Source organism: Caenorhabditis briggsae (genome assembly GCF_000004555.2).
Source record: "Caenorhabditis briggsae complete genome, chrIV, whole genome shotgun sequence".
In the NCBI taxonomy this organism is placed as follows: Eukaryota; Metazoa; Nematoda; class Chromadorea; order Rhabditida; family Rhabditidae; genus Caenorhabditis; species Caenorhabditis briggsae.
The window spans coordinates 13561903-13575270 of record NC_013487.2 but is presented as its reverse complement, the minus strand read 5'-3'; the positions used below and the strand labels follow the sequence as shown (position 1 = coordinate 13575270).

General features: G+C 36.0%; 1 protein-coding gene across 1 annotated transcript in view; it reads right to left on the bottom strand.

Annotated features, from left to right (window-relative positions):
* Positions 1-7279, bottom strand: part of CBG21266 — a gene marked incomplete at both ends in the record, with an annotated part of 8630 nt that extends 1351 nt beyond the window's left edge. The window contains 14 exons of the mRNA XM_002648906.1: positions 213-299; positions 556-669; positions 786-890; positions 943-1077; positions 1534-1638; positions 1684-1764; positions 1947-2027; positions 2075-2170; positions 2932-4091; positions 4511-4879; positions 6375-6626; positions 6671-6789; positions 6841-6973; positions 7238-7279. Of these exons, the coding sequence (XP_002648952.1) occupies positions 213-299; positions 556-669; positions 786-890; positions 943-1077; positions 1534-1638; positions 1684-1764; positions 1947-2027; positions 2075-2170; positions 2932-4091; positions 4511-4879; positions 6375-6626; positions 6671-6789; positions 6841-6973; positions 7238-7279 (2879 nt within the window). The remainder of the gene's footprint in view (positions 1-212; positions 300-555; positions 670-785; positions 891-942; positions 1078-1533; positions 1639-1683; positions 1765-1946; positions 2028-2074; positions 2171-2931; positions 4092-4510; positions 4880-6374; positions 6627-6670; positions 6790-6840; positions 6974-7237) is intronic.
* Between the last annotated feature and the right edge of the window lie 6089 nt (positions 7280-13368).

The following is a 13368-nucleotide window of genomic DNA, read 5'->3' as shown; positions in this document are numbered from 1 at the left end:
GGTTTTCTGAAAACGGGTCGCGTGCGGTCCGTATGCGGTTCCTATTTCAACCGCGCGCGAACGCTGAGCGGCTGTAACGGATTGTTCGCGAATCACCTGTGAATGAAAATTTTTTGCTGTTTCATGGAAAAAAATGCACACTTTATTTTTTTTCGGGGTTATTAATTTAAATCTACTTGATTTTTATATAAAACTTTTTTTAAAAAACTAACTCTACACTTGAGCCATATTGATTTCGCTGAATCTGCAGCTTCTGTTGGTGATTCTCGTACTCCAACCGTCGTATCTTTTCTTGCAGTCTGAGAATTTTAATTTTTATTGTATTTTCCTGTTCTTAAATACAGTAAAACCTGTATTAGAAGGGCTCCCAACTTTCCTATAAAAAATATGAAAAATCTGTCAACTGACAAAACACTGCTGATATTATAGTAAACAATTTATCAGTTGATAACTCATTCATATCTTTAACAGGAACTGAGATAATTGAGCTCAAACTTGGCAGTGTGGGGGCTGTTCTATTACAGGTTTTACGGTATTTCGAAAATTAAAACTTACGAAACCACTTGACTTTTTTCCTGCATGAATTCCGTAATCTGATCGCTTTGTCGTTCCATAGTTTGCTTACACATGTTGAGCGATGCTTCCATTGAAGAATTGTGGCTCATTAATCTGTAACAATTATGTAATTTAATGAAACCAGCTAGCTGGTGCGCCTACAGCGCGATTTAATATAGTTTTTACTAGCTCCGCTCTTCACTTATTCTTAAGTTATAAAAAAGGTATACCTCAAATACTGTACTTCCTTCTCCGCCAGCTCTTGTTTTCCAGTTTGCAGTTGTTTTTCCAGAAGACGAAGCTCCATGGCGTGTTGGGTATTTTTAGACGCCAATCTGAAGTTCAAAAGTTCATTTGACACTTTCAAAATTTGAAAAAAAAACTCACAGAGTGTTAGCACTTTCTAGTTTAGTCTCCAATTCTCGTTTCTCTTTGTCGAAACTTTCTCTCTTTGTCAGACTCTCCATCTCCTTCCTCAACGTCTCGATTAAGCTTTCCAGTTGCCTATTTTTTGTGGTTTCGCTGAAAAAATAGTTTCTCATTTTGTGAAGGAAAAGCTCAGCTATATTTTCCAGAAAAAATGGGAAAATTGGATGATTTTGATCAAAGTTGTGATCCAAAGTGACCCTAACTACCATGAACTTTGAGCTCAATTATCTCGGCTTCTGTAAAATATATCAAAAGTTGTCAACTGATAAAATATTTGCCATACTATCAACAATATTTTATCAGTTAACAGTTTTTTGATATCTTCTACAGTAACCGAGATAATTGAGCTCAACATTGGCGATCAGGGTGGGCTTCGATGCCCACTATACTCGAACTTATATATCTCGGTTCCTGTAAAAGATACAAATAAAATATCAACTAACAAAATGTTTATCATAATATCACCAATATTTTATCAGTTGGCATATTTTTTATTTCTTTGATAGGAACCGAGATAATAGAGCTCAAAGTTAAAGGCCCAAAACTCACTCTAAAAACTGCTGTCTCGTCCTTTCATGAATCTCATCACTGGCTCGTTTCAACTCTTTCAGCTCGTTCAGCGCTTCTTGTTTTTCATTATCTTTGTGGGATACACTGAAAAAACTATTTTGTTAGAAATTCGAAATGTAAAAAACTCACATATCCTTCTCCATCTCTAATCGGTCCATTTCAACTCGAAGTCTCGAAATTTGATTCAATAAATCGTCTGGTTGAGGGGCTCTGGAATTTGAAAATGTTCAGTTTTGCTAAAAAATTTTTTAACGAAAACAAGAATTAGCTGGAGCGGGGTTCGAACGCACGGCCCCTCGTTTCAAAAGCGCGCACTTTACAGGCTGCGCCACAGGCAACGACAGGATCAAGGGTTCATAAGACTACCATGTTCTAGCGGTAAAACAACATACTCTGTAACCAATCGCTTATTCTGCAACTCATCATTCAACCGATGAATTTGGCATCTCAATTCTGTATTTTTTCGCTTCTCTCTGAAAATTAAGTTTTCAATTTCTGCTGTTAAATTTCAAATTCTTACTCCGCCTCCGAATCTTTAATCTTTACAAAATTCTGTTTGGCAACGTCCAAGGAACTTTTCACTTCTCGAATTTCGTTGATTTTCGATTCCAGCGATCTGAAAATAGTAATCGAACTTAAGAAACATATTTCCTGTTTCAGAAAAAAGGTGTTTCGCAGAAGAGATGTCCCAAGTTTTGTATCAATGACCTAACTTTTGCAAGTTGAGTTTTCTAGGCCACCGCGTTAAAATGGCCTAGAAATCACACCAGATAAAGATCAGACCATTTCTGGACTATAAAAGTTGGTGGCCTAAAAAACCCAACTTGCGAAAGTTAGATCACCTCGTTAAGATAACCTAGAAAACACACCACTCCAATTCTAGGTTATTTCAACGTGGTGGCTTAGAAAATCCCAACTTGAAAAATTAGGCCACTGAACAAGAAAACCATCCAGGTGAAGACCAATTTGCCAGACCACTTCTAGACCAAAAAAAGGTGGTGGCCTATAAAACTCAGACTGCAAAAGTTAGGCCACCAGGTTAAATAACCTAGAAAATCCACAAGATGAATACTAGACCAATTTTAGGTCATTTAAACGTGGTGGCATAGAAATTTCAGTTTGCAAAAGTTAGGCCACAACGTTAAAATGACCTAGAAAACGCACCAGGTCACTATAAGCATGATGGCCTAGGAAAGCAGACCTGCAAAGGTGAGACCACCATGTTAAAATGATCTAGGAAACACACTAGATGAATTTTAAACCCATTCTAGGTCATTTTTACGTGGTGGCCTAGAAAACTCAACTTGCAAAAGCTAGGCCACCATGTTAAAATGGCCTAGAAAACAGGAAAAAAGGTATGAACTCCGAAAAACTCACTTCTTCAAATTCTCTATCTCCTTCTCTTTCGATTTGTTCGTCTGATTCTGGGTCTTCTCCAATTTCTTCATATCCTTAGCTTTCTGTTCCAGGTCCTTTTCCTTTTCCTCCAATTTTCCATTCATCTCCTTCAACTTCTTCTCCACTTCATCAGTTCGTAACGCCTTCTTTTCATAATTCTTCAACTGATTTTGAGTAGTTTTCAGATCGTTTTGCGCAGTACATCTATCCGAGGTTTTTAAACATTTTCGACACCAAATGATTGTGGGATCTATTTGTGTTGATGCGTCGGCTTGCGAAGCTTTCGGAGGAGGAGTCTGAGCTTCTGTCCGAGTTCTCTCCCTATCTGTCATAACTGCTTTAAGATCTTCTAGTGTCATCTCTGATGGATCATTTTTATCCAGTTCCGTCCAAATCAATGCATCTGCTGTCGATGAATCCATGTTAATCCATTCAATTTCTTTGTCGAATATTTCACGTTCAGGAGTCTGGTTTTCAGGCTCGGGATCTTCTAGCTCCACCCTTTCCGGCTTATGCTTCTTTGGAACAGATTCAGAAGAACCAGGGGCATTAACGATCAATTTCTTATATTCAGGATCATCTTCTAGATTCTCAGATTCCGCATCAGATGGATCATTGCCTCTTCCTTTATACAGTTCATTCATATCTAACTGTCCAATTGGTGTATACAGTAAACGATCCGCCTCTTCTTGACTCAAATGATTCAGTCCTAGGGGTGTACCATATTTGTCTAACGGCAGAGATGATTTTGCGCGAGGTTTTGCACAATTGAACTCCGCAGCATCATGAGGGAAAGGAAATTTAATAATTGGAGGTTGAAACCTCTCCTTTTGAATTTTATCCAAACTAATTGTCCTCAAACTCTCCATTCCATAATACGTATCCTCCACTTCCATCGCCATTGTCTTCTCCATATGTTCCTGATATCTCATCTCCAAAACCAACTGCTCAGCTGGCGTCCTTGGTGTTCTTTTGTTAGTGTCTGGAGGTCCAGCTCCTTTACTCTTTTTCTTTTCCTCCTTCTTTTTCTGAAGCATCTCATTCCTCTTTTTCTGTTTTGACAAGGCGTTTGATTCCGGTTCAGCAGGTTGATCGTAGAATCGAGGATTCCCATTTTTCACTGGATTCGATATCTTGTCCTGGAATTTTTTTCTAGAATTTTAAAACTTGCAGTTTTTAAGGCACTTAAGCAATAAGGCAGTTTTTCAGAAGAGTATACTTGTACAAAACGAGAAACAGAAACAATTGTTTATTTTTTTAACCTAAATGTACACTTGACGCGCAACTGTTCTGCCAGCTTGGTTGATCGGCGGTCGCCGGTTTTCGACTAAGGCGCTCATTTCGGTCGGTCGAAAATCGCCGACCGCCGATCAAGCACCGACCAAGCCGACCGCCAGCCGACCGAAACAATGCTATGCAAACACGTTGACGCACCAATGCACGAAAAAGGTCGGCTGTCGGCCGTTGGAGTCGGTGGTCGGCCGGTCGGCTAAATTTCCCGACCGAATGGAAGCCTTATTTTCAACCGACAAAAAAGGAAACCTTAAAAATGACCTACCGCAAATGCATACAACGGACCGGAGACGCCTCGTTCCGGCTGTACACTCGCCAGCCTTGACATAACATGATTCTTAATATACTCCGGAAAATCGCACTCGAAAACCCATCCGGCAGTTAATAGAACACGTGTCACCCATACTGGTAATTCGTCCTTCTTCTCATCTTGTTCCCATAAGAAACTTCGGAAAACTGGTAGTTGAAATGCTGCACAAATTTCTTGATACTTTGAAAATGGAATCATAGCAGTGTGCTTGTTTTGTGCAAAGTTATGATCTGGTTTTGGATAGGCTTTGTGTGGTTTTTTGCAGGCGTGATCCTTGATGACCTGGATTTTGTTCACAACGGAGGATAGTGTCGGGAAGTTGACCTGAAAATGAAAGGAATTTCGGTATATTTGGCATTTTTAAAAAAGCGTCGGTCGGCAACTACGTAGCTCTGCGAGAGGCGCACCCAATACTCGAACTTTGAGCTCAATTATATCGGTTCCTTCGAAAGATATCAAGAAGTGGTCAACTGATAAATTGTTTACCATAATATCACAAACATTTCATCTGTTAACCACTTTTTGATATCTCTCATAGGAACCAAGATAATAGAACTCAAAGTTGACGGTTTGGGTGGGCTACCGTTAGAGGAATTACGGTATTTAAAGGTGGGGGACAGGAGATTTTTCGTAGTTTTTTTGTAGCTAGAGTATGCATTCTACCGTCACGGTGTACAACGCTTAATGTCACTCTGCGTACAGCTGTCGTCCTCGCCTTTATGTATGCAATCGGGAGTGCGCTTTCTCTTTGCCCGTGTGGCTCAGTCGGTAGCGGCGCCGCACCCTCAATCATCGCCCTCACAAGTTCAACTCCTCGAGAGGCATCTTTGAACGGAATTTCGAGAACATTATTTTTTCATGTCCCCCCACCTTTAAGGGCTAAAATAGCTACACAAAATATTGCATCCAATTATATTATATTCATTGTGTTTTTCAATTACGGTTACATTTAAAAACTGGGCGAATCTGTAATTTCTATATTCGCGCATATTTTTTTCTTTGCACAAATCACTGTTTCTCAAGATCTACTCATTTTTTAATGAATCCTAAAAGTTTGATCATTTTAGGACTGTTAATAAACTTCATATGGTTTGAGGGAAAAGTGACAAATGTTTCCTGTTGTTAGATTTTGGAAACAATTTTAGAGAATTTGCTTCATCTAATGTCGTTCTCAATGTAAATTTTAAGGAAAAATTGGCTGAAAATCGTTGTCCACGACTGCGTTTTTAAGAATGTTTTGCAAACATGAAACTACGGTATCACTTGTTGTGACCATGTTCTTCTTATTAAATAACTTTTCGAGACCTTTAAAAAACGAAAACTTTGAATAGTGCATATAGATGTTTCTAGCCTTTTTTAAAGGTTCTGTGACTTTTAGGTTTAAATAGAAACAGTAAATATTTTGCACTGTTACAAATTATCAGATGATTGAGATTATTGGAATTAATGTGATTCGAAATTTAGAACGTCTTAAAGCTTACAAAGCAACATTCTCTCAAAATCATTACTAAAAATATGACCAATTCGAAACAGACAAAAAATGTAGCATGTATTTTGACTATTTTCATAATGGGAAGATCGTACATTTTGAAGGACTGTATTCCAGATTTATTAGATTGGTTTGAAAATTTCAGATTTTACTGAACGAAGTTAGAGCTTTAGGAATTCTACTATCTCATTTTTCTGAGTTCCTATTGAAGATATCAAATAGTGGCAAACTAACAAAATGTTGCTAATATTATGATAATTATTTTGTCATTGGACCACTTTTTGATACCTTTGACCGGAGTCGAGATAAATTAACCTTAATTTTACCTACCTTATCAGTCTTTGCGTATAGCTTCAATGCTTCCACCAACAACACTTTATACACTGCCATACAATCCGCATCATCTTCACATCGTTCATGTTCCCATGAAATTCCACAAACGAGTTTTTGAAACATGAAAAGACATGCAAAAAGTGGATCAATCACTTTTTGTCCACACGGAGCAATCGAGTAAACTGGTTCCACTGTTCCACTGGTAAACGCGAGTTTTCTAGTTTTCAAAGATGGAAAATCGTCGATAATCTGAAAAAGAAAGTTTGGAACTTTCCAGAAAAGGGGTTTCCTACCGTAACCTTCTCCCTGTTAACTTTGAAAATGCTCAAAATGATGTCAACTTTTCTCATATCCATCACAAAAACACTCAAATTGGTGCTTGCATATTTACTTCGGCATTTGTCATACTCATCTGGAAAAAAGAAAAATGGAATTTAGAAAAAAAAAACAAAAAATTCTAAACCTCTGTCAAATTTAATTCCCTGCTGCTCGATAATATTTGGAATCAAATCGAAGACTTCGTCGGCAAAGAATAGGTGATCCTCAATGAATCGACTCAGGTTACGGATGTAGAACTTCTTACAGGGGTGTCTTCGCTGAAATACACAAATATAATAGGCCATGAACAATATGGTACTCTTAAACTCTTTCAAGATTCGTCTACCGTGTTTGCTCTAAAAGAAGCCGTGCTCTTTGAGCTTAATTATCTCGGTTCATATAAGAGATATCAGAAATCTGTCAACAGATAAAACATTTGTGAGATTATGATAAAATTTTTGTTAGTTGACAACTTATTGATATCTATTACAGGGAAAGAGATAATTGAGCTCAAAGCTAGGGGTACCACTGTCTTTACTTACTTCACCATTCTTAGAAATCTCTTTAGAATTGTCCAATGACATTTTTCAAAAATATCTAGATGCACGCTCTCCCACAGAACAATTCCAAACTGCAAATTAATTTTTGATCTACAGAAAAAAAGTTTGGCGCGATCACAATTGCAGGTCTAAAACCATAATTTCAGATTTTTTTAAATCTGATTTTGTGGAGTTCCAAGATGATTCAAAAAATTAGTGGTTACAGATTCATGTATGGTCGTTTTCCGGAAGAAAAAATGTCAAAAATGGTCATTTTTGAAAGTTTTTTACAGAAAAAATCTATCTCCTCTTTCAGTTTTTGACATTTCTAGGAGTTCTATAGCTCAAAACAACCGCAATTATTTTCTCTACATTTTCTATGAATGAATTTTTAATTTGTCTGATAAAACTTTTTTTATAATCAAAAAACAACGCAAAAATGCTATTTTTTGCAATTTCATGAGGTTCTTGAATTATAAAAAAAGTTTTATCAGACGAATTAAAAATTCATCTATAGAAAATGTAGAGAAAATAATTGCGGTTTTTTTGAGCTATAGAACTCCTAGAAATGTCAAAAACTGAAAGAGGAGATAGATTTTTTCTGTAAAAAACTTTCAAAAATGACCATTTTTGACATTTTTTCTTCCGGAAAACGACCATACATGAATCTATAACCACTAATTAAATTTTTAAGATTCATTTGAATCATCTTGAAACTCCACAAAATCAGATAAAAAATTCTGAAATTATGGCTTTAGACCTTGTGATCGCGTCAAACTTTTTTTTTCTGTAGATCAAAAATTAATTTGCAGTTCGGAAATGTTCTGTGGGAGAGCGTGAGATGTCCAATTTTTCTAAAATGACTTCCTAGAAAAATATGTCTTTAAAAAGTGGGAAAATTGTCTGAAATTAGCTGGAATAAGCGAAAAATGGGCGTCGTGTCAACAAGTCTCTTCCAAGAGTATGATTCCAGCTAATTTTAAATATTTTCAGTTTTTTTGGGGTTCCTACTTGACGCGAATTTCGGAAAGTGACTTTTACAGTACCAGACAAAAATATATAATTCTATTTCACAAGACTGTAGAAACCAGGCCACGGCCGGCCTCTTCGCGGGTCATGGGTAGGTTGCTGTGGTCCAAACCGTCCATTCCATCGAAAATACTCTTCTTGGGACCAATGAGAAATTTATCATACCGCGCATATCAAGCCTCTATTGAAAATTTGGTGAATGTTATGTTTAATCAGAGACATTATTTGAAATGTCTCAAATAATTCAAATTGCTACTAAATATGGGAACACTTTGGAAAATTGGTATTGTCAATTCGGAAAAAAATCGCGCGGGTTTTTCCGACAGCCTTGCTTTTTCAGTATAAAAAAATTGAATTTCTGGGTTGTTACAAACAACACTTACACAAAACAAATCCAAATTCAGCGTACATCTAACAGCGATCTCGTTGGGGCTGTGTACCCATGACATATAATCTTTGATATCCACGACGTCGACTACGAAATATCGTAATTCTTCCGACGATTTAAAGGAAGGAGGAACGATGAAGTAATTCAGAGAGTAATATTTGTCTTGAGAGAACATCATCATGCTGTTTTTCTGGAAATAATATATTAAGTGGGAAAAAATTATAAAAATGGTTAAACACCGATTATCATAATTTTTTTAATTTTTTGAATTGCCGCCAAATTTGGACTCTATCTATGGAAATTTCTCGACGGGCTCTCGCACTGTCGAGTTAAAACTTAGGATTTGAAAAATTACTGTTTCAGAAAAAATTGCAAAAGTTACATTTTACAAAAAGTTCATGAGTGTTTTGAAGAATGTTTCCTATCGATTGCCAAATTAGCGTAACTTTGATCTCAATTATCTCAATTCCTGTACAAGATATCAAAAAACAGTGAACTGATAAAACATTTCTGATATTATGATGAACAATTTATCAGTTGACAACTTCTTTGTATCTTTTACAGGAACCGAGAAAAATTAGCTATAAGCTAAAAGGCCTTTCTATTACAGGTTTTACGGTTTTTTGGCGAGAATTTGAAAATTCTCTTACCACTTCCTCTGTCTTATTTCCTTTACTTCGGGCGGTCTCAATTCTATAGAATCCATGCAGCTCTTTGAACTCGGATGCGTATTTTTTCTTGGTTCTTGGTGCCATGATTTTGCTGAAAAAATGTCTATGGATTACTGTAGTTTTGCGCGCGAAAAGAAGATATTTGAAATTGATTAATCAATACTCTCTCTCTCTCTCTCTTCTATCTAATTGATTGGCTTATTTCTATTGGAAATTACTTATTTATTGGGTGAAATTGAACCTACTGAAAATTTGTTTCTTCTTTTAAAGTTAATTTTCGAAGAATTGAAAACAGAAAAGTTCTAAGAAAGAGGTAAAAATCTAGAAAAAAACGAAGAAGAAAACTAGAGAAAAAACAAAGAAGAGACGCAGACAGATGGACAAAGACCCTTGCTGGAGATTCAAAAAAAGAGAGAGGGTAGTGTGGAAATGGAGGAGAGTCATTTGGTCTGCGTCTCCATCAGAAACACTACTCTCTTCTAGCCAGAAGGAACAGCCATGGGTTTGGAGGAAAAATAAGAATTACAATTTTCGGTTGAAAAATAATTGAAAAGGACTAAATCGGAGAAACCATCAGATAAGGAAGTTGCCAAAAGAACTAAAGGGGTTTGAAATTATATTCGGGTCTCGAAAATCTAAATTTGCCAGTTAGATTTTGAAAAAAGATATAAAAAATCTGATTCTAAACTTAAATTTTAACTATCACACCCAGATAAACCAGGACTAAAAATTCAAAAATAAAAAATACTGTTTCGAAAATCGAATGGATTTTTATTCTGGTTTCTTTTTTCGATATTGTTAACAAAAAATTTTTTTGAGATTTCAAATTTTGACTTTTCAATTTGAATGTTCTGAAAATCACTGCTTCTGTGCATGGGTTTTAAAAAGTAGTATACTTTTCTTTACTGACATATCGTTCACCATTAGATTTTGAGAAATGTTCGGTTTCAAAAAAAATTTTAATTTCTTTTCGAAATTTTACAAATCAGTTGGTGTTTTGAACAGCTGGCTCATTCCTACTTCTTGTCATTCGCTAGCATGGCGCTCGCTTTTGTCCCTTACCGTCCACACTTTCAAAATGATATTCTATTTTTATTCCTTTCTGGTTTGAAAAACCACGATGTTCACAAGAAATAGAACAAAATAGACAAAGAAGGATCTCCTACGGTCTATACCATCGAGCATTGGGCTGGTAAATTTGAAGCCAAAAGTTTATAATCGTAAGACGAAAATCGGTCCGGAAGTTGGACTTGGGCCTATTGAAGAATACTATTGAAACCGATCTCTTTCAAACCACTTGTGAAATATCACAGCCATTGTCTTTTAGTCGACCAAGTTTTGTGAACGAATCGAAGTCTCTTGGCGAAGTCAAAAACTTGATCGATTCGTACCCCATGTTTTGAAGGACTTCGACATTGATCGTCATGTAAACATTAGAATGTTTCTCCTATCATTTCTTTTGCACGTTCAGTTGGGTGTATGATCTAACTACCGTAGATGAGAAGTGGGTAAGTTCCTCTAACAATGTGAGGAAGGGTCAGTTGATTGACAAAGAATAGCTAGCTGTGGACGTCCCGAAACCTAAAATTCCCGTGAAAAGGGGGTTGTTATGTATTTGGTGGTCTTTCAGAGGAGTGGAGACTAGTAACTTTCAAGTTATGATACCACTATAATTGCCGCTTTGTATATTTTCTAACTAGAAAAATTGAATTTGGCAGTCAAATCAAAACGAGGAGAAAAACCGAAGTTAGCTTCCAGTGCGACAATGTGAGATCGGTTGTGAAGAGAGGGGTCAGCCATAAATGCATGTCGTTTGGCTGAACTATTCTTTTGCGCTCATGGTATTTTCCGGATCTTGACCTTTAGAAAAAATAATATTTTGGAGCTCGTAAACGTCTTCTTGATAGAAAATACTTCAATTGGAAAGATGACACAAAAAAGGAGTTGACCCACTTTTTTAATCACAGCACTCGTCGTTCTGGGCTGATGGAGCCAAGGAACTACCTAGGCGTTGCCAGATAATTATTCCTGCTTATAGACATTACTTTCATTGATCTAGCCCCGTCCGCTTTGAGCAAAATTTGTTCAAAAATTTTGCCAAAATCGAAAGAAACTTATGTGCCAATTTAATATTTTTAAAACTGTTCATTTCAGCTAAACTCGGTTTTTACTCCTTCTCCAAAATCATTCAAATAATTGAAATTAATTTCTTCAACCTCATCTTTCCTCCATTATTTTTTCAGATTCGCAAAATTACTGTTTCAGGTGTAGTCTTATGAGTTTTTGTACAATTTGTTTTGATCTACAGCATTTCTTCATACTAATGAACCTTTGTTAGAATCAGTGTGTGCTATCGGTACGGTTTTGGTGAATTTACCGGTAAAATACCAGTAACTTTTTACCGGTAAAATTACCAAAAACTACCGGTAATTTCTAGGAAAATATTCTGATTTTTTTTTCAAAATTTGGAACCGCGACGTTTTAGAACCGCGACATTTTAGAACTGCGACATTTTAGAACTACGACATTTTAGAACGGCGACGTTTTAGAACTACGATGTTTTAGAACTGCGACATTTTAGAACTACGACATTTTAGAATGACGACGTTTTAGAACTACGACGTTTTAGAACCGCGACATTTTAGAACTGCGACATTTTAGAACTACGACATTTTAAAACGGCGACGTTTTAAAACTGCGACATTTTAGAATTACGACGTTTTAGAACTGCGACGTTTTAGAACCGCAACATTTTAGAACTGCGACATTTTAGAATTACGACGTTTTAGAACTGCGACATTTTAGAACTACGACGTTTTAGAACTGCGACATTTTAGAACTGCGACATTTTAGAACCGCGACGTTTTAGAACTAACCATTTCAAAACTGTTGCAAACTGTCAAAAAACTAGTGAAACAGCAGAAAAAACATTCGTGTAGTCCTCGAGGAAAATGAAAATTTTACCGAAAATTTACCGGTAAAATTACCAAAAAAGCCGTTACCGGTAAGTGACAATCGGTAGTCACACACTGGTTAGAATAGATACGAGAAGTAAAAATTTATGACCAATTGAAAGTCAGAAAAATGTGAAAATCTGTTATTACAGTTAAAATTTCACGGGTCCCAAAAATCTGAAATTAATATTTTTCAAAGTTAAAAATAGTGTAACAGGTTAAAGGGGGACTCCGACCAAAAATTTCTTTGCGTTAAAATATGTTAAAATTTATCTATTTTTTAAATATTATTGCGAAAAAATTCAAAGAAAATCCGAAATCCCCGAAAAACGGCGTGAAAAAGAAGAAAATTCAAAAAAAGGTGCCACCGTGGGACGAGGATTTTCAGTGAGAAACCTAGGCCACGGCACCTGACAGCCTTTTTTTCAAGTCGCCGACCGTGGTTTTTTACGTTTTTTACCTGTCGGACATGAAATTGAAAAAAATCCGGAAAATTTGCCACGTAGGAAAGGCGCCCGCTGCCGTGGCCTAGGTTTCTCACTGAAAATCCTCGTCCCCCGGCGGCACCTTTTTTTGAATTTTCTTCCTTTTCAACGCCGTTTTTCGGGAACTTCGGATTTTTTTTTGAATTTTTTCGCAATAATATTTGAAAAATAGATAACTTTTAACACATTAATCCAGCTAAATTCAATTTATACTTTTCAAAGCATCATTAAAAACAAAATGTAAATTTTTCATAAATCTTGCTGAAAAAATTACTGTTTCAAAACTTGAAAAAATCTAAATTTCAGAATGTTTTCGTTACTTCTTCAGTCGGGGGCTTTTTGAAGGTTGAATTCATTATTAGAAATTTTAAATTTGAATTTCTAAAAAATCTGTTCTTGGATTTTCAAAAATGAGTACACTTTTCTTTACTGACATTTTGTTCAGCATTTTAAAAATATTTCAGTTTCAAGAATTGTTTAATTTCTTTTCAAAATTTTACAAATCAATTGGTGTTTCAAACAGCATTTTGAACGCTATTAGCTTTTTTTCAAATCAATTTTCTGAATGAAAAAAATTCAAAACAATATATTGTCTATTCAATAAAAC